At 42.0% G+C, this 22,256-nt stretch overlaps 1 protein-coding gene across 2 annotated transcripts in view; it reads right to left on the bottom strand.

The window, feature by feature from the left end:
* The window catches only part of PTPRN2 (protein tyrosine phosphatase receptor type N2), a 1,585,109-nt gene that overhangs the window by 4,872 nt on the left and 1,557,981 nt on the right, over positions 1 to 22,256 (bottom strand). Inside the window, exons 22-23 of one of the 2 annotated variants that reach the window (XM_033931599.1) lie at positions 16,992 to 17,065; positions 1,455 to 1,560 (exon numbers count right to left, since the gene is read on the bottom strand). In XM_033931599.1, the coding sequence (XP_033787490.1) occupies positions 1,468 to 1,560; positions 16,992 to 17,065 (167 nt within the window). In that variant the 3' untranslated portion in view covers positions 1,455 to 1,467. The remainder of the gene's footprint in view (positions 1 to 1,454; positions 1,561 to 16,991; positions 17,066 to 22,256) is intronic. The other variant, XM_033931600.1, reaches the window with a different exon arrangement.

Genomic DNA, 22,256 nt, shown 5'->3' with positions numbered 1-22,256 from the left:
CCCCACTGCTTACTAACCCCTTCCACCCTCCAAAAATCTGAATGAAAGAGTACACATCTGTCTCTAGAACAGCAGCACTTGGTATGGGAAAGACTAATAAAGAATCACACAGGTATCTTAAGTAACCTGGTGGATGGGCTAGTGAACAGTAGAAAGGAGGCCCAGGCCCATAAGCCACTGTAACCACTACATTTAAGGCAGAACGTGTGAACCCACCAAAACCCTACTCTGCTGCCAAATAGCTGCCATCTGTAGTCATGACGGCTATTGGGGTGGTAGACAGGTGGGTCTAGTAAGTTGTAGAGGGCTTTGCCTAAATTATAAAGGGTGTATGGTGAGATGTACTTCTGGCACTCTTTATGTGAAGTTCACAGCAGTGCCCTATAAGGTGTCCCACTGCTCTATAGGCATGTCTGTGTGGTAGTACATTACAATGCTGGCTCCTCCCATGTCCAAACGGTCTGGATTTGGATGTTTTCAACTTGGACATTTCTTTGGTTGAAAATAGGGCATAAGTTAAGCATCCTAAGGGTTATTCTGCTGGCCAAGTAGATTTTCAAAAAAAATTTTTTGAACGTCTAGTTGGTTTGGCTTTTGAATGTTTCTATGCTTCTAAGTTTGGACGTTTAGCGGGAAACATCCAAATTGGACTTAGACATCCTTTTCAAAAATGGCCCTCCACATCTTAGAAAGAGAGATGAAAATTGAAAAAAAGGTTCTTTTGTGGATAATGCAGAAATGCATCAATTCCTAGACTGACATTTGTTTTATTATAATCTGTCAGAAGCTGTTTTGTTTTTAAATATGTGATGCATAGCTGAGCAATGACAATTTAATTTAAAAAAAATGATAGCGGGTATTTAGTCTGTCGTAGCTGAGAACAGAATGACATTGGTAAAGTAACATGGTGATTATTTTGCCTGGGGATGTGTTGTAATTGGCATTTATAACCTGACTTTTAATCCACAGTCTAAAATTACTCTGAAAGCTTACATGTCCTTATTTGTATTCAGTAAAGGAAAAGCATGGTTTGTTTAAATCCATCCAAACAAATTCTTTTGAGTGAGCCTCACAGCAGCAAATAATCAGACATCTATCATTTCTCATTCACTTGGAGTGAAATGGAGGAGTGGCCGTGTTAGACCACTTTTCAAGGTAATATATAGAAATAAAACAAAAACAAAGGAAATAAAGTCATATCAATTTTATTGGACTAACTTAATGCATTTTATGATTAGCTTTCGATGGTAACTCCTTCATCTTCAGATCAGAAATAAGCAAATGTTAACAAATATCAGTAAATACTGTGTAAGAGAAACATGAAAGCATTCCAGTGACAATCTCAGAGGAGGCAGAGAGATGACAAAGCAGTTTAAATTTCTTTGTAGTGTGAAAGGAAGTGAAGGTCTGGTAGGTATCAAAATATTTCATAATTTTAATTTCAAAGGTCTTACGTTCTTGGATTGTCTAAAAATTTCCTTTGAGTATTTTCACCATAAAATCATTGCTCCAGTGCTCAGTTTTTCCTGTGTTGTGCTGGCCTTCCATCAGCCACCTAATCTGAAATAGAGAATGACACGAGGAAAAAATTTGTCCCCGTCTCTGCCCCGTCCCTTTGAGCTTGTTCCCGTTCCATCCCCGCGAGCTCAGTTGGACACCCTCCTGCCGGCGAATGTCGGGGTGTGTGGGGCGGTTTGCCGGCAAGAGGGGTTGGGCACCCTCCTGCCAGGGATCGGCACCCTCCTGCCGCTGATCATCTGGGGCGGATGGAAGGGGGGTCTTCCGGGCAGGAGGGTTTGTGAAACCCTCCTGCCTATTCATTGAGGGAGGGGGGAAACTGGCGGCTGCAAACGTGGCCACTATACTTATTATGGTAGGGAGATCCTTTGCCATGATAAGTGTAGTGGCCGCGTCTACTTACAATGTAGGCCAGCATTTTGCTGGCTTACATTGTAAGTGTCTCCCGCTCCACTAAGGAGATGTGCACGGCCGCCTAGGTTCACCTAAGGCGACTTCTGGGGCAAACCACACCCACGGCTAGCCTTAGGAGAACCTAGGCGGCCATGTGGGCCTCCCTAGGCTCCCAGAAGTGCCTCCAATGTAGGCAGCCTGCCTGGGGAACACTTCTTTTTAGAAAACGTGCATCCTGATTGGCTGGTTAGATAGCTGTAGGACACCTGATGTCTGAGGTTTTGAATAAAGCTGATGTCTGAGGTTTTGAATAAAAATTAAGTATAAATCTCAAAAGCATCTCTGAAAAGAAATGTTTTAGGATTAGGGTTAAAATTATTGAGATTCTTGTCTTAAGGTCAGAGGTAAAGCATTCCACAGTGTAGAAGCGGTTACAGAAAAGATTGTTTTACGTGTGGTATCATAGAACAATTGGTGGACTGAAGGGACCACTAGAAGATATTGTTGGGAAGAACGTAGTGTCCTATGTGGATCATGTGGGATTAAAAAGGATTAGATTGAACTTTAAAAGTAAGAAGTAGTATTTTGAAAGTAATCCTATGTGAAATGCATAGCGAGTGAGCTTTTCTGAGGAATGGTGTTACATGGTCGAATTTTTTAGCGTTAAAAATGATTTTTACAGTAGTTTTCTGAATGACTTGTAATCTCCTGATTTCCTTTTGAGTGATGCCCTGATAAAGTGAGTTACGATAATCTAAAGTTGAAATTACTAAAGAATGGATAAAAATATTGATTGAATTCGGATTAAGTAGCGATTTGAGAGATCTGATCATTTTTAATTTGAAGAAACATTTTTGTACCACAGAGCTGATCTGAGATTTAAAAGATAGCGTGTTGTCCAGGATCACTCCTAGAACTTTAATTTTTGCTACAAATTCAACTGGAATTGAAGAGATACATATTGGGGTGGGGGTGGGGGGGGGGTACAAGGGTTTCAAACTGTTCCTGGGAAAAAAGCATACATTTGGTTTTTGGTATATTAAGTGAAAGAAGATTTCTACAGAGCCAGTCAGACACAAGATTTAATTTTTGATTAATATTCAGGATTTTGGCATGGCTGTAGTTCTGGACTGGATGGATTAGTTGAATGTCATCCGCGTGGGCATAAACCGTAAATCCTACAGATTGGGCGACAGTTAACAATGGTGCAAGAAACAAGTTAAATAACTTGGGGGAGAGAATAGACCCTTGTGGTACCCCTGAATCTTGGGAATTTGGCTTTGAAGATGAGTTTTGAAGGTGGACTTGATATTGTCTGTCAGAGAGGTAAGAGTTAAACCATTTAAGAGCAACTCCAGAGATTCCTAGTGTTTCAAGACGATTTAAAAGAAGTGTATGGTCAATTATGTCAAAGGCTGCCTATAAATCAAGTGAAATTAGGAGAACCGATTTTCTTTGATCCAAATAATTTCTGACCGCTGTGAATAAGCCCAAAAGAAATAGCTCTGTTGAGTGGTGTGGTCTAAATCCTATCTGGTTAGGATGGAGTGCCTGGGTAAGATAGGCATCCTCACCATCACTTAGCCAAGTTTCTGTGATACAGAAAATTTTTAGCTGGTGTAAAATGATCAAATCTTTAATTAGGTGAAATCTATTTTTTAAAGAACGGACATTAATAAGGCCCAAAATATGAGTAGCAGTTGTGAGAGGCAGAAGTATAGGAGGGTTATGAGAGTTCGAAAGAGGAATAGACTAAGTTCAGTTTATTTACTGAGGGACTGTATTGCCTTTCAATAGGGTAGAAACGCCTTCCCCAGAGTACTGGAATGGGTTCTACAGCCATGTCAGTAGGGGATAGAGAAGAAAAGTGTAGGTGAAAATCAATAGATAAAAGAATGAAAAAATGACAGAAGTAAATCCATTTTATCCAAACGGATAACTTGTCAGAGATGTTATTGAAGGAAGCGCACAAAAGAGCACAATAAGGAGCAAGCTCCTTAAGCGGGTGCCTTTGCGGCGTGCGCCGCAAGAAAGTGAGGATTTAAAGGGACTATCGGCTCAGTTTCCGGTAGGCGTGACAAAATGTGCCTCTGCTTTGCAGTGGTAGAGGGATTGCTAGAAGTGTCAAAAGGCTCAGACAAGGCAATACAAAAATATAAGTTTCGCTGCGAGTATTATCTATGCGGTGTAGATTGAAAAATGTGCCATTCCAGACCAGTTAATGTTGTGGGCAAAACATATGAGGTTGTTATGGGTTCTAGCTGAATCCAGATTTGCCTGATAGGATTGATCCAGTCCTGGATTTACGCCATTGCATGAAGGGACTTGCAGTTCTGATTTCCACTTTGCATTCCTTAAGCAAAGTCAGACTACAAATCCTGCACACAAAGGAATAAATCCAAGACTAGATAAACCCTGTCGGGTAAATTTGGATCCAGTTGGCAACCTTAGCTCTAGCACATGTATTACTATGACCTTTCAAGAAACCTGTATTTTGTCATCAGTGACCACTGGACAGATATTAAGGGTACCTGACCTTGGTATGCACTGCACTTGAGAAACCCCAGAATAAGACTTATGTGACTAATTAAATTTATTTGTTCAATTTGTGCTTGAGTTCTCACTTCCTCCTTCCAAACAGATTCATAATTTTTGCTATCGATACAACTGCATCCTTTGCAAATAACGATGCTGCTGCCTCTGGCCACACAAGTTCAGGGGCATCAATATTTCAACACCTTTGGATTCCTTAAATTGAATTGAGGATAACTAATAAAAGGCAATGCAGGCAATAAACATTTCTGTCCTCAGATTAAAATTGCTGGAAAGCAGGCTATATAAGTAAACAGATTAAGCTGGCTGTATTTTAGCACTTCCAAAGCTGTAAATCACACCGGCATTCACTAGTGTCACGTAAATAGCGGATGAGTGCTGTAGGGGTGGCGTCAGGAGGATTTACCATTGCATCTTGTAGCTTAACTGTTTGAATACAATAAAGGTGACACGGCTGAGGAACTCTCTTTGTGCTAGACTTACTTGGCGCTGCCTCTTTATTTCTCGCAGGTTTGGTCCTGGCTGCTGTCGCTGACTGCTCCTTACGCCACTATCCCGCAAACCCTGTTCAGTTCCCTGATGGGACAGAGCTGTTGTCCTGGTTCTCCTTTAACTGCATTCTAGAGAATGACACCGTGACAAAATTCATCACCGTTCCCGTCCCCATGCATAACCGCGGGAAACCATCTCGATGTCATTATTCAAGGAGAGAGGGAAGAATCAAGAGTATGAATGGGCTCAACCACAGACCCTTAAGCCTTGCATTGAAGAATGTTGGTGTAGAAGGACTGAGGTTGAGATAGACACGTAAGAATGACACAGGATTGTTTCCCGCGGTTATCCGCGGGGACGGGAACGGTGATGAATTATGTCACCATGTCATTCTCTACTGCATTCCTTTGTGATGGGAAAGCTCCTTGGGACGACTCCTTGGGTGACTATATCTACAGTACTTTCCCCTTTGACAACTCCCCGCCCTATCTTCCTTTATAGGGTTTTGTTTTGCCTGTTTCTTTACTCAGCTATCAACCTGCATTATGGTTACTACCCTAACACCCCCCCAAACAGGAGATACTACCACCTTAAGGTACAGCAAAGAGAGAAATAACTGTCCCTGCACACGGTGGCTTGGTTTTTTAAGTCATCTTATTGAATCACTCATCGTTAAATCAGGTACTGGTTGACAAGTCAATGAAGCCGTCCGCGCAATGTGCGGTGGTGGCAGCGAAAAGAATGCTGGGAATGATTAAGAAGGGGATCACAAATAGATCAGAGAAGGTTATCATGCCACTGTACTGGGCCATGGCACACCCTCACCTGGAATACTGGGTCCAGCATTGGTCGCCGTACATGAAGAAGGACACGGTACTACTCGAAAGGGTCCAGAGAAGAGTGACTAATGGTTAAGGGGCTGCAGGAGTTGCTGTACAGCGAAAGATTAGAGAAACTGGGCCTCTTCTCCCTTGAAAAGAGGAGACAGAGGGGACATGATCGAAACATTCAAGATAATGAAGGGAATAGACTTAGTAGATAAAGTCAGGTTGTTCACCCTCTCCAAGGTAGAGAGAATGAGAGGGCACTCTCTAAAGTTAAAAGGGGATAGATTCCGTACAAATGTAAGGAAGTTCTTCTTTACCCAGAGAGTGGTGGAAAACTGGAACGCTCTTCCAGAGGCTGTTATAGGGGAAAACACCCTACAGGGATTCAAGACAAAGTTAGACAAGTTCCTACTGATCAAGGATATATTTTGGTAGGGTCAGTCTCAGTTAGGGCACTAGTCTTTGACATAAGGGCCACCATGTGAGTGGACTGCTGGGCATAATGGACCACTGGTCTGACCCAGCAGCGGCAATTCTTATAGTCTTATGTATTGTTTGTATTTTATAACAGGGCAATTACAAACAGCATTTTACATTAAGGTAAAGACCCCTGAGGCAGGCCTCATGGCCGAAACACATACGTGTTGGGTCTTGAGTGAATATAAAGATTGAGCACCACAGGTCTCCCCCTTTGTTTTTCTTTTTACTACCCTAACACAACCTGTGCTGACATTCTGTGGATACCACTCTCTGCCTCTACTCAATGTCTACTACTCCTGCATTGTAAAGTAATTTCACTCGTACCTCTATTTCTCCCACTGTCCGTGTCTCTGATTCTCCTTCCACTCATCCAGCATCTATTCATACTTACACTTACTGCCAGGCACACTTGTGATCTGGCTCTAACAACTATTGTGAACTAACTTAGCATGTACAGTGATGCCCTGGTTTGACCATTTTCTTATCACATTTGCTCTCTCTATCCCAGTGGTCTCCAACTCAAACTCTTTGCAGGGCCACATTTTGGATTTAAAGGTACTTGGAGGGCCGCACAAAAAATAGTTAATGTCTTATTAAAGAAATGACAATTTTGCAAGAGGTAAAACTCTTTATAGTTTATAAATCTCCCCCCCCCCCACCGAAGGCCTGCATGTTCCCCCCTTTTTTGCAGTGTCCTCCAGCTTCCCCCCCCCCCCGGCCTCCCGGTCTTAGTTTCAGCTAATTACCGCAGCCTGCAGAGCGGATTGCCGGTGCTGTAGTGTTCCTTGCAGGCTGCCATCGGCCTCCGCAGCACGTTCCCTCTGACGTCAGGTTCAGGATCGCGGCAGAGGGAACGTGCTGCTGAGGATGACAGCAGCCTGCAAGGATCGCTACAGCACCGGCAATCCTCTCTACAGGCTGTGGTAATTATCTGAAGGTAAGAGCGGGAGGCTGGGGGAAAGCCAGAGGGCAGCAAAGAGCGGGCAGCACTAGTACAGACCGCAGGCTGCAAAATAGTACCTGGTGGGCCACAAGTTTTGAGACCACTGCTCTATCCCAAAGGCTTCCTCTATTCCCCAGCCTTCAGAAGCATTAAACAGACCATAACCCAAGTAGACCTGACCATATATGCACCATATACTGGTATTCTAATCATTCATATATATAATCAATACGTAAATGCTAGCAGGTTGTCTTGTTAAAATATACTGTACTACTGCAAATAGTGTGAGACACACTTATAGGAAAAATGGATACACAATCCAATTTTAAATTAATGCCAGTTTCTGTACGCTATTTTAAAGTTAAAAGGAAATTTAAAAAATGAAGAGAAGGGGACCCTTAAGGTGGAATTATCTTCATGCGAACAGAGCAGTAACAGTACTCCCAACAGTACTTTTTAGGCTCCGCTAGGTTGCTGCAAACAGCCTAGTGTGCGCTTCTGTGCACAATTTTGTGCATACAGCTCAGCATCCGATGCAAAAAAAAAAAAAAAATGACTTTTGTGTACAACACTGTGTGTGGTTCATTCCTGCCCACTTGAACACCAGGGAGCTTAAGGTAGGCCTGGGGGAAGCCATATTTAGACATGAGGGGGATCAGAATCAAGTGGGTCCCTGTATTGGTGGTGAGGTCTGGAGGGAACAGAATAAGGGTGGTGGGAGAGCTTGAAATAGTGGTGGGATTCTGGAAAGATTGGAATGGGGGGGGGACGACCTTGTAATAGTGGTAGCATTCATGGAGGGTTGAATCATGTTGTGGGGGAGGATGTGGGATGGAGAGGAGCAGGTATGAAAGATGCAGGCCACCACTGACAGCTATGTGCCTGCAACCAAATACCAAAGTTAAAATTGCTATTTATGTGAATCTAGGTGCCGGGCATGGCTCCCAGCTCTTCCTCGACTTCATCTATGGAACACCCCTCTCCTGTCCCCCTTTAAAATGGGTGATTTGTGCTGTTATTCAATACATGATTAAGTGCCACTGAGTGTGATTTAAGTGAGCAGCCACTCCTGCTCACTTAAATCGCTCTGAATATTGACCCGAAGTGTGTTTATCGGTAACATTTTCTTTTTCTATTATCTGTTACTGTTAAAAGGGTTTCTGTAATGCTTCCAAAGGGCCCACTGCAATGACATAGGAGGAAAACAGGTAAAGAGGGAGTGACCTGGCTAAGTTCTTGCACCTAGTGGGAGGTGGAAGATAAACAAACCCCCTCCAGAAATGGGACTATATATTTCTATAGAAGCAGCAGCTCCAGTCGCTACAATATACATATACTGATTCACTGTGACACTGTGATTAAGAAATCGCACCTTTCAAATTGCCTTTCCCTCTCATCTTCTCTCCTAAGCACAGATACAGAGAAAACGCACACACACATATCAATACGCAAATGTTATGTACACACATATACACAAACATGTACACCTCTGTATCCAGATGAGCACAACATACATGCAGGCATGCACATACACATAGCAACACACAAACACGTTCGTACACACCCAACCCATCCTCCCAACAAACATATAAATGCAGAGGAGCTGGAAAGAATTCCATGAATTTTATACTCTGCATGCTTTTTCCACTTGTTTTTCGTAAAATAAAGTCAGACCAGCTGGAGCCACAACTGCTGGAGCTGTCTGAAGTCCATTCAGGTCTTAATTACCTCAAATCAATGCTGTCACTGAGAAGACATGGTCACCCTTCCCTTTGAGTCCACTTTAGCATATGGTTGACCACTTACTACAGAACCTAACTGTTAGGACCTGACCCCCCTAAAGCAATAAAATGACAACTAATATTTTAAATGGATACAGAGGGTAGGATATCCTAAAGCAGGGGTGTCCAACCTTTTGGCTTCCCTGGGCCGCATTGGCCCCAAAAAATGTTTCTGGGGCCACACAAACGCTGCAGCAAGAGAGGAGGGAGCCGGCAAGACGGTAAACACCTGGGGGCAGCAGAGGAAAACACTGCATCGCCCTTGACCGGGGCCGCACAAAATACTTCACGGGGCCACATGCGGCCCTTGGGCCGCAAGTTGGACACCCCTGTCCTAAAGCATTTATCTGTATAGTGGCAGATGCTATGCAGATAAGTGTCACATTTGCCAATACTTCGTGGCATTATCCAGGTAATGATCAAGTTAGTAAATCTTAGACAGGGCAAAGGTGTTGAATGAGACACATGAAATATCAATAATGCATCAGTAATAGCATGTGCTCAAATACGTTTCAAGTTTATTAAAATTTTTGTTTAACCGCCTATCGTAATTTCTAGGCGGTGTACAGTAAAATGGGAATATATTACATCATTAAAAAAACATATAAACAATTGACAAAAATGATAACTTACCCCCTCTTTTACTAAGGTACGCTAACCAATTAGCGCACGCTAAACGCTAACGCGTGCATTTTAGTCTATGGGCGCGTTAGCGTGCGCTAATCGGTTAGCGCACCTTAGTAAAAGAGGAGGTAAGTGTTACACAAACGGAAGAAGGTAGAACTACAACAAATTCAGAAAAGTAAACATAAAAAGTTCAAACAAAAGGAAGGGGTTAGAAGGGGAGGTTATTTGAGCTGAAAAGCAGGAGAGAGCTCAAAGCTCAAATGCATCTTTGAAAAGGTAACTTTTTAATGCCTCTTTAAGCTAAACTAAACTAAACCTTAGGCTTATATACCGCATCTTTTCTATAAAAAACAGAGCTCGGCACGGTTTACAGAAATTAAAAAGAATAAATATAACAGGGATAGGGATAATATAAAAGGAAGCAAAGTTTACAATTTTGCAAAAAGCCAAGTTTTCAATTGTTTTCGGACAGGAAAATTATTCCAGAGCTCTGTCATTTTGAAAAGAAGAGACTTCCCTAGTTTACCAGTGTAGATGACACCTTTCAGTGTAGGAAAAGATAATTTTGAGTTTTTCAGTAGGTCTGGTAATCTCAGATCTTGTAGAATTCCCAAAAAAACAGGAAGTAAGGAAGGAGAGATGCCATGCAAGATCTTAAATGTAAAGCAGGCACATTTAAAATAAACTCTAGAAATTTTAATTTTAAATTTGTATGCAGTGATTAGGTGATGGGTTCTCCTATAGGGTTTGTTCCCGGGAGGGTTACACTCTTCTGAGCATATGTAAGATTGAAAACTGTTATGGTGTAATTACGGTAAGTCATATTGAACTTATTTGAGCACATGCTATTACTGATGCATTATCCAGGTAATGCCACTGAAAATTCATATAGACTGCCTTTGTACTCTCCAGATAGTGCCAGGGTAGAGGATGGGTGTTCTGCTTAACTCGATAGATAGCCTGCAATATTGAGCCATTACGTGCATGGGTATGTGATTAAGATTAGGCCAGACCCATAACCCATACAGCTGGTAGAAGTTAACACTCTCCATGCATATTCAGCACTGCCCAATACCTGGATAGCAGTGCTGAAAATGGTTCACAGACAAAACCGCCAAAGACAAAGGTGCGCGCCGACAACTGAGCGCAAGATGGAAGCGCGCGCTGAAGAAAAAGAGTGTTTTTAGGGGCTCCGACGGGGGGTTTTGTTGGGGAACCCCCCCCACTTTACTTAATACAGATCGCGGCGGCATTGTGGGGGGTTTGTAAACCAGTGTTTCCTCTAAGCTGAGCGGGAGTCCTCCACCTACAGTTCTGCCTGTGGGTGGTGCTGTTTCACCATTACATTTGTAATAGTAAGGGACTTGAAAACTCTGCAGGACTCCAGGGAATCTGCCTGTCTCTAGCCATGGAAACAAATTATTGAAGCACTGCCCCCCACTGGCAGCAGTGCAATTGGAGGACTTCTGCTCAGCTTAGAGGGAACAGTGTTTGTAACCCCCTCATTATACTGGAAACTTAACTGTTTCCCTGTTTTTTTAGGGAAAAAGTGAAGTTTTCAGTAAAATGTGGAGGGTTACAACCCCCCAAACCCCCCACAACTCCCCCACAATGCGGCGCGATCTGTATAAAGTAAAGTGTGGGGGGGGGGTTCCCCCCACACCCCCCGTCGGAGCCCTTTAAAAGTCATTTTAAAGCTCAGTTGTCTGCGCGCACCTTTGTCCCGGCACGCTTTTGACCTGACACCGCTGAAAATACAGAATAGATTTAAGTACCGAGAACAACATTTTAAAACTAACCTGCTGATAATGGCCTGAGATAGTAAGTTTTCCTTAGGTTACCTATGTGTAAAGGCCAAGTAGCTGCCTATTTCCTGCCTGTATTATCTTAAGACATCTGTGAGGCAAATCTATAAACTAGCGCCTACTGGTATGCACCACTTACTGTATGAGTGTCAAAGGCACCATTAATTGACAGGCATCTATGTGCACCAGGTGATAGTCTATAAGGGAGCACTTAACTTAAAGGAAAGCATATACACATGTAGAACATGGGCAGGTCAAGGGCTTGTCTCCTACTTATGCATGTAATCTATAGAATATTGTAAATTACACACAGCCATGCCAACCTACTCCTGCCATTGACATAGCGTTAAAGGGAATGCCCAAATATGAACACTCCAATGCTGACACATTCTAGTATTCTATAAATGGAATCTTGGCGCCACCGTGGGGAGAGGGCTAAAGTGGGGGACTTGCCTTTATAAAACAGTAGGAAAAAAGCAGCAAAGCCACATTTACACCTGCTTGGGAGCAGGCGGCATACTCTAAAAGTTACAACTCAAGTTCACATATAGGAGGGAATTCAGTAGATGGGTGCTGAAAAACTTGAGCGCTATGGGACAGATTCTGTAATTGGGTGCCTACAAAGATAGGCACCTATTTCATGTCAATTACACAATTTTGCCTGATTAAAACAGGTGCCTATTAGGTGCCCAAAATGGAGGCTGGGGCTTGAAAAGGCTACATTATAGGTGCCTAAGTAGTTTAGAGAATTGTGCCTAATGGCATCTAAGTCCTTCTCTGCCTCTAAACACACCTACTTTGGAGTTTGGCGCCATAAGATAGGTTCCTATCATATGTAGAATTAATTTTTTATCTCAATTATGAGCTTATTAAAACTCATAACTGAAGCCAATATACCAATTAAGTTAGGTGCCTAACTTAGGCACCTATTTGGAACCTCTTTGGGCACCTTTTACAGAATTTCCCTCTAAGTGCGATTCTATAGAGAGCGCACACCCTTTATAGAAAAGCGTTTATCACGGGTGCCATACAAGTAGGTGTGAAAGCTGAGCCCAACTTAGGCAGGCTTTGGGCAAATTCTATAAACACATGTGCAAGTATTCAGAATGCCCCTGGCCATGCTCTCTTTTCAGAAACACATGATTGAAGTTAGGTGCCGTGCTTTACAGAATAGTGCGCGGTGAGATGCGCATGCACGTTTTAAGGCTGCCAATTAACATTAATAATTGTTGTTAGCACCCAGTTATTGAAGTCTTCGAGCTCTTTAGTCACTCTATTCCAAAGTTGGGCCTAGATATTTGGACGCGATATATGGAATCTGGGGAGTGCATGTAAATTGCGACTCCACCCATGCTCCACCCAAATTCCCCTCCTCAACACATCTACATATAGGTCGTCCCAACAGTAAATGCCTTCCTGCCACTGCATACATTTTCAGATTTGTAATCCCATGAATAATTATTTAGTAGCATTTATTTATCTGGAATACCCTCCCCCTATATATCAGAAACATCAAAGACCTCAATTTATTTAAAACTAATCTAAAAACTTATCTCTTCAAATCCTCATTTAACCTTTAGTACAACTCTTTGGAGTACATGTAAACAATCAATACTTTCATACACATCTTCCCCAACCTACTCGTTTGTTCCTCCCCACATCATCCCCCTTTCTTCCCTTGAGGAAACCACAATTTGTAACTATTATGTTCTTTCCTTATGTTTCATAGTTCGTCTGTATTGTCAATCTGTCGTAGCACCTTGAAAATTGTTAATGTAAAATAACTTGTTCTATTGTTCTATACTATAATGCTTTTATTATGTAATTCGCTTAGTTTTAATAGGCGAACCATCAAATTTTAATAAACTTGAAACTTGAAACTAGCAGGAATCTGTTGTGAAGTGCTTGGAAAGGTAACTAGCAATTAAGTGCAGTCCATGAAGAGAACAAATTCTTTTAGAAAATATAGTAAAAAGAAAAAGAAAAAAAAAAGCGCAAAGCTTTAAATTACATAAGAATTCATGTTAAACCTGTTTAAACTACGGGTATCAGCTTGTATCTTTCACAAAACTGAGTTGCCAGATTCTCCATTTTCCAAATTTTAGTACACCCCTCAGTGAGAGCGCATAAGAGGCATGATCTAGATTTGTGTCCTTCCTTTAAATATTTTAAAAGAAATATTAATCCCCCTTTTATGAAGCCACGTTAGTGTTTTTTTATCGCCGGCCACAGTGGTAAAAGCTCCAACACTCATAGAATTCCTGAGTGTCAGAACCTTTACTGCTGCAGCTGGCAATAAAAAACGCTAATGAGGCTTCATAAAAGGGGGGAGGGGTAAGTTATATAGGCATATGAAATGTAGAAAGAATGACTTTCAGGTAGTTTTTATTTCGACACAAAAAGGTTTCTTCTGCCATAAAATACACAATCCAGTAGTATCCAGCATCCCAGACCTTCTCTTTGATAACATACACTCATAAATACACTCTGTTGAGGTCCTTTCTGTTATAGAAATTACATTACACCAAATTAACAATCTTCCAAAAATTTATTTAACAATACAAGCATGCCATTTATATCAAACTTTGAATTTGGAAAGGTATATGCTCAGAGACCTTTAGAGGTAAAAAAGGAGGAGTTTTCCCCCCAAAACCTCTTCACCCAATCATTGCATTTACTTTCAGATTAAAAGTAAAATCTTATGACTGAAATTGCTTATTATCAGCAAAAGATAAGGAATACTTATCTATCTGGTCCCAACGTGACACGTTTCGATTTCCTGCTTCAGGGAACCAATATTATGAAAAGTTCAATATCTTTTCTCTCCTTGGCCTAGATTCACTAAGCAAATCGATCGTGTACCGATCGGTTTGCGGCCCCTTTACGACTCCAACCCGATTCACTAACCTTCTTGCAGATCCTGTCAGCAACCGATCCGATCCACGCATGCAAATTAGGGAAATGGCATGCCAATTTAGCAAGGCAGCGATTCACCAACATTTCTCAGGCACACCGACTGGGCTGGCCGATCAGAAACCAAGCGACTGGTGAGGACCAGTCGCTCACTCCTTTCCTGCTCTCTCCCGTGCTGAAATTCCAGCCTTGTAGCCCTGAAACTCACTGCTTGCATCTGACCATGTATGTCAGATGGGGCAGCCATGTGTGCTACGTGGAGGAGCCATAAGATGCACTTAAAAACTGTACTCTCCGCATTTCCCTTGTTACAAGCTCAGTCTCGTACTTGTGAGCCTGCTGAGTCCGTGGAGGAAAAATGCTGCCCCGACTCTCCTGCTCTCTGTCGCCTTTCCCCGTAGGGCAGCCTCGCACTGCAGGGAAGGGCAGCAGAGAGCAGGAGAGTCGAGGCGGGTTTCATGTTCAGTTCTGTAGTCTGGCAGTTCCCCCCTCTGCTTGCAGAGGCAGCAGCCAGTCCGCCTTTGCCTTGCTTGCCTGCCATTACTTCCCCAGCCCTTCTCCCTTCTCCTGCTGGTGCAGGAGAGCGGCGCAAGCGGGATCGCACGTACAGCCATCAATGATGGTCTGCACATGCGTCGCAATCGGTCTTCAGCAATCCGTGAGATTGCTTGTGGGTGTGTTTATGATTAGATGAATTGCATAAGGAGCCTTTAGTGAATGGGTCACCCAGCAAGACTCAGAAATGGAGCGGAACAGGATCGAACAGGTAAGAGGGCTTTAGTGAATCTAGCCCATTGTTAGAAATGCACAGGGTGTCGGTCTCTCATTTGATTAAAAAACGCCTTCTGCAGTGAAAAAATACCACAGAAGGCGTTTTTTAATCAAATGAGAGACCGACACCCTGTGCTTTTCTAACAATGAAAGAAAAGATACTGAACTTTTCATAATATTGGTTCCCTGAAGGAAAAAATCGAAATGTGTCACATCGGGACCAAATAAATAAATAAGTGTCCTTATCTTTTGCTGATAATAAGCATTTACAGTCATAAGATCTTGCTATGAATTTGAAAGTAAATGCAATGATTGGGTGAAGAGGTTTTGGGGGGATAATTTCTCCTTTTTTACCTGTAAAGGTCTCTGAGCATATATCTTTCCAAATTCAAAGTTTGATATAAATGGCATGCTTGTATTGTTAAATAAATTTTGGGAAGATTGTTATTTGGTGTACAGTACTCCCCCGATATTCGCGGGGGTTCCGTTTCAGGAACCCCCATGTTTCTTGAAAAAACACAACTACGGTTTTTCGTGGGGGAGACTGTAGAGAGCAGCAGGAGAGAGCAGCCAGAGCACCGGTGAGTGAAGGAAATCACTCACTGTATGCTGCGACCGCTTCTTCCTGCACTAAAGTCAGGCCTTACCAATCATGAGCTACGTGTCAAAGCAGCTCCTGATTGGTAAGGCCCGACTTTAGTGCAGGAAGAGGCGGTTGGAGCATACAGCGAGTGATTTCCTTCACTCGCCGGTGCTCCGACTGCTCTTTCCTGCCTCTCCAGTTGTCCTCTCCTGGTCGGCAGTAATACCGCAAATGACCGGGACTGTGAACTGCCGACCGCGAATGACCAGGGCAACACTATATTGATTCATATTCAATCTTCCTGTATTGCCCCATTTTTTTGTTTTTGACTTATCTGTGAAGAAATTACATTGGCTTCCATTTAAATTGAGAGTTCAATTTAAATGTGCCTGGATAGTCTTAAAAATTTTACATGGACTATTTGTTCCTTTCATGTCTTTATCTCTAAACACCATGAGATCTTTGGGCACGAGAACAACTCATAAGTATAAGCTCTCTTTTCCATCATTTAGAGGAATCAAGCCCATTAGTAAAAATTCATCCTTTCCATACTAACTAACCACGATAAGGAATGGACTACCTCTTCAAATTAGATTGTGTTTATCTCTTCAGATCTTTCGCAAAACCTTAAAAACCAGTATGTTTCATTGCTTTTTAGGCTATAGCTCCAATGAATGTTAATGGATCTTTCTTTGTGGTCTAATTATGTAAACCGAATCGAGCTCCTATTTTTAGGAGATGATTCGATATATAAGACTAAGAATTAGATTAGATTAGATTTTTAATTGGGCTGGCATTGGGTGTCTTTTTTAGGATGACAAAGATAAGGGACATTACATTTCAGGCTTTTAAGTATAGCATTCTTTCTGTTTAATTTGAAGAAACTACAAACAGGCTGTTACATTTTACAGTGAGATACGGTACTATAATGCTGCAAAATTGTTTCCCTGGAATACTAGGCAAATTTTGTGCATCTTTGATGCTCAAACAGCTACCTTTCTCCCCTCCATTTAAGTGAAGCTTATACTTAAGAATGATGAGCGATGATGTCTTTGTTCCACAGGGTTAAGGCAGATGCATATTACAAAAGCTACAAGAAAGAGGAAAAAATGCCAAAGAAGTGATGCAGATGAATTGTCATCCTACGTAAACCTAAGCAGATCTGGAATTTTGCAGAGCAATCAGCTAGCAACCTTTGTGAAACTAGGTCATACCCACTCTCTTCTACCACAAAAACAAGTGTGAAAGATCTTTAATACAGTATATTGAATATATTGAAAATCCCAGCAGATGTTTTGACTGTACCTTTGTCTGGACCATGCCTGGTCTCTGGTCCCTCAAGTGCTCCAGGGTAGCAGCAATATCAATCTCTTTAGCACCTGCAAGAAATCACAAATTGGGCTGAGTTTAGAGTGGATGATAATTTATCCTATATCTGTCCATCACCTGCTATTGGGTTCCCTTTGGGCTAATGGCCTACTGAATATTATTACAGTGGAACCTTGCTTTACGAGCATAATTCGTTCCAGAAGCATGCTCGTAAACCAAAATGCTCGTATATCAAAGCGAGTTTTCCCCATAGGAAATAATGGAAACTCGCTTTGATACGTTCCCACACTCCCCCCCCGAGGCCAGCGGCGCTGCTCCCCCCCCATTCGCAAAGAACCCCCTCCGTGAAAACTGGCACACCCCCACCCCCCCCGCCCGAACCGGCATCTGCGCATGCTCAAGGACTTCTAATTCTCCCTCTCGCAGGGAAGATCTTCTAGTGGCACCGGCACGTCCTGTGGGCTGCGTGCCAGACAAGGGGGGGGGAGGGGGTAAGTTTAAGTTGTTCGGGCAGGTGGTGCCGGTTCGAGCCAGGGGGCCTTTGCGAGCAGGGGGGAACGATGCCGGTTATCAGGGGGGGTGCTCGCAAATCGAGTCAACACTTGGTTTGCAAGACACGTTTTGCGAGAATGTTTTGCTTGTCCTGCAAAACACTCGCAAACCGGGTTACTCGCAAACCGAGGTTTGACTGCATATTCATCCCTCAGCATTCTTGGTAAGCAGCTAAACTGTTGATGTCCAGATAGAAAAGAGAAGAGAAAACAGAGGAAGCTCAGATTAGCATCAATTTGTGAAAGCGAAGAGGAAAGGTCCTGTGAGCTGGCTACTAGGATGCATTGGAGAGGCTGCACTGACTTAGGGCTAGATTCACTAAACTGCCCGAATCGGAACAATCCGTTTCCAATTCGGGCAGGTCCAACTGATTCACAAATCAGTCATATTTAAATGCTGTTATGGAACCATTGTTGGACAAACAACCCAGTAAGCTGATAAAATCAATGGGCTTAGATAATTTAATACATGCCTGTGGCATGAAAGATATATGGTGATTTCTTCATTTTAATGCTCGGGAATTTTCTTTCTATTCCCATGTACATAAATCATTTTCAAGAATAGATTACATTTTTGTTTCAGATCAATAAACTCAGCAGATTACAAAAGCTAGCACAGACCCAATTATTTTATTAGATCATGCTGGAGTTTGGATTGAATTTTTTTTTAAAAATTTATTTATTTATCAGATTTTCTATAACATTATCAAGTATCCACTTGTACAGAAAAGTTTAGTTAAGTAAATAAACAAATATACGTTATGATAATATGAGACAAGCATAATAAAGAAATTAAAACTTAACTTCAACTCAAGTCCTCAATACAGAGATCCAAGAAATAGATTCAATGAGTTATTATGAAAAAACATTAATGGAAAAAAAAAGAAACATAGAACATAGAAACATAGAAAAAAGCAGCAGAAAAGGGCTATAGCCCACCAAGTCTGCCCATTCCAAGTATCCCCTCCCCTGAATTTACTCCCTTAAAGATCCCACGTGAGTATCCCATTTTCTCTTAAAATCCGTCACGCTGCTGGCCTTTATCACCTGGAGTGGGAGTCTGTTCCAATGATCCACTACTCTTTCGGTGAAGAAGTACTTCCTGGAGTCGCCATGAAACTTCCCTCCCCTGATTTTCAGCGGATGCCCTCTGGTGGTCGAGGGTCCCATGAGCCAGAAGATATCATCTTCTGACTCGATGCGTCCCGTGATGTACTTATATGTTTCAATCATATCTCCCCGTTCTCTTCTTTCCTCAAGTGAGTACAGCCGCAATTTTTTAAATCTTTCTTCATACGTGAGATCCTTGAGCCCCAAGACCATCCTGGTGGCCGTTCGCTGAACCGACTCGATCCTCAGCACGTCCTTTCAGTAGTGTGGTCTCCAAAACTGAACACAGTACTCCAAGTGAGGCCTCACCATGGCTCTGTACAACGGCATCATAACTTCAGGTCTCCTGCTGACGAAACCTCTGTGGATACACCCCATCATTTGTCTTGCCCTGGAGGAAGCCTTCTCCACGTGATTGGCAACCTTCATGTCCTCACTAATGATCACCCCTAAGTCGCGTTCCGCCGTGGTCCTAACCAAGGTCTCACTATTTAGTACATAAGTTCTACGCGGGTTTCTCTTACCCAGGTGCATTATCTTGCATTTTTTAGCATTGAAGAAATGTGAAACATGGTCAACTGAAGGAAATGTCCAAATTAAATAATGAGCATTCATACTGTCTCTGCTCTCAAGCGAGCGGCCGTCAAGAAAGTTGTCAATTGGGTATGATCATAGAAGACATATTTTTGCATTTGATACTGTATCACACATTTACATGGGTGATGAAGAAAAAAAGTTGCCCCTAAAGAAGTAACACCCGGTTTTAAAGTCAGAAATTCACGTCGACATTTTTGTGTGTCTCGTGCCTGGTCTGGAAACATTTGTATTTTATATCCAAGAAATTCTTTTAATTTATTTTTAAAGTAAAGTCTAAGCAACCAGTTTTTATCTGGTGCTAATGCAACTGTAAGGAGAAGTGTTGCCGGTACTGCCATTTCCCTATCTGAACGTTCCAGTAACGTTGTAATATTTGATGGCTGTTGATCATCTTGTAATTTTTCCCCTTGTTGTTCTTCTTCTTCTCTCCGTATAGGTAAATAATAAACCTGGGTAAATGGTGGCAACAATTCTTCTGAAATTTCTAAGACCTCTACCAAATAACGTTTTAACATATCTCTAGGAGTTGTTGTTGCGACTCTGGGAAAGTTAATCAATCTGAGGTTATTATTACGAGATAAATTTTCTAAAGTCTCCAATTTCCTTCTCAGATTTGTATTATCTCTCACCAATGTTTCTGTGATCTGTTTAGAAGTAACATTGGATGTTTTAAGGTCTTGTAGTTCAGTTTTAAGGTTTCTAATATCAACTTCGTGAACATTTACTTTTTGCTCCAACTGATACAATTGGGGCTTAATTGATTTAGCCAGGTCTGCCACGAGATCCCAGATAGCGTCCAGAGTTACCTCTTGAGGTTTCTTTAATGAAGAGAAAGATTTTTCAAATTGGGTTTTAACTTCCTCACCAGTCGACCTCTCCTCCTGAAGGTGACTCTCCCGTTTGTGGTTCACCCTCTGGGTAGAAACCTCAGCCTCCAAAGGATTCTCCTGCAGCTGTAGGGAGTCCAAGTCCAAACTCCCCTCTCTGATGTCTGAGGCCTCCGGGGAAGGAAGCACACCGCCTTCCGATTGCTCCTCCTCCCGTGGGGAGCTGGCAGTCTGAGGGAGAGGGGGAGGTGCTCTTGCATCAGGACTCAGTGTGATCATTAGTCCCGGGGAGACCGCCTCTGCCTTGCTACAGGGCGCCTCCAATGGGGTTGCCGACGTCACTGATACTTCCTGCATTCGGCGCAGGAGCTCGTCGATATTGCTGAGTTGGGCCAGGCCAGGTTGCCACGAGACTCCAGCGGAACTATGGCCCCTCCTCTTTGGCATTGCTAAAGGTAATATTCTCTCACAGGCAAAGGGAATCAGGAAAATCGCTTGAGGGACTGCACCGAACCGCTCAGCTGACCCTTCCATCCGCCATCTTGATACCCAGTACGTTTGGATTGAATTTAAATTTGCTAAACGAGATTCCAGTAGACCTGTTTGGAGTTTCAATAATACATTGCTTGCAGATTCAAACTTTATTGAGGAAATATTTTGAGGAATTTTCAAACAATAACTCAGAGGAAATCTCTTTAGAAACATTGTGGGATGCTTTCAAAGCTACTATGAGAGGGCAAATCATTTTGTATTTGGCACACATTAGGAAACAACTTAAATGGAATTTTTGTAATTTGGAAGGATTTGGAGTCACAATTGGCCTCGAAATGGGAACAAATTACTTTACAGGCCCTCTTCAAAGCTAAATATAAATACAATGAGATTTCCTCTCAATTGGCTAGGAAAGAATTGTTTTCTCAACAGGCTCTGTATTATGGAAACTTGATTAAAGCGGGAAGATTATTGGCTACCTCAAAACAAAACAAAACAAAAAAAGAAAAGTAAAGACTGTGGCTATCACACATGAGAAGGGTGAAACTCATTCTCAAATTGGAAATATTTCAAAACACTTTTTGAAATATTATAAGGCTTTATATTCTTCTGAGCTTTATTCAAATAAAGAACTTGAAGGTTTAGAGTTTTTAAAGTTAATCAAAGGCCAAAAATTCCCGAGCATATAAAAGGAAATCTTGAGGCACTTATATCACTGAAAGAACTTCAAGCAGTGTTGAAGTCCCTTAGAGTTGGATCCGCTCGAGGTGGTGATGGGTTCATTGTAGAGTTTTACAAATCATTCCAAATTTATTACCTCATCTTTTAAATTTATATCAGGCTCAACTAAATAAAGGTTGCATTTCAGATACTATGGCAGAATCTTTAAATATTGTTTTACCGAAGCCAAATAAGGATCCCATGTTGGTTTCAAATTACAGGCCTATTTCTTTGTTTAATGTAGATGGAAAACTTCTGGCTAAGTTATTGGCTTTACGCTTGGCCAAGGCTCTCCCTTATATTATTGGTATGCACCAAACGGGTTTTGTTGCTCAAAGACATTCAAACACCACCAGACTAGCTTTTCATATGTTAAATTTAACAAAAGCAGAGAAGGCCTTTGATCGTGTGGCATGGATCTTTATGTATCAAGCAATGGATTGGTTTGGTATTGGTTCTGGTTTTATACAAATGATTCAAACCTTGTATAGTTCCCCCTTTGCCAGATTATATATTAATAATACTTTTTCAGAATGTTTTTGTCTAGAGAGGGGAGTAAGACAAGGGTATCCATTATCCCCTTTGATTTTTGATATTGTACTAGAACCCTTGCTATTGGCTATTAAACAGGCAAAGGAGATACAGGGTATTCCTTATGCAGGTCGGGAATATAAGGTCTCTGCTTATGCAGATGATATTTTGCTCTATTTGAGAAATCCTGATTCTACCATCCCGCTTTACTAGATTTGATTGACCGATTTGGAAAATTTTCTGGATACAAAATAAATTGGAGTAAATCGGAGGTCCTTCCGCTAAATGTACATTGTGTAAAAGGATTATTTGATTCATTCCCTTTCCTTTGGACGGAAGAGGGTATAAAATATTTAGGTATTTGGATTCAAAAAACGCAGGAAGATACAATGAGAGTAAATGAAAAATCTTTA

This window comes from Geotrypetes seraphini, chromosome 2 (genome assembly GCF_902459505.1).
Source record: "Geotrypetes seraphini chromosome 2, aGeoSer1.1, whole genome shotgun sequence".
NCBI lineage: Eukaryota > Metazoa > Chordata > Amphibia > Gymnophiona > Dermophiidae > Geotrypetes > Geotrypetes seraphini.
Note: the sequence above shows the minus strand (reverse complement) of the source record. Positions and strands in the feature narration are given on the sequence as shown.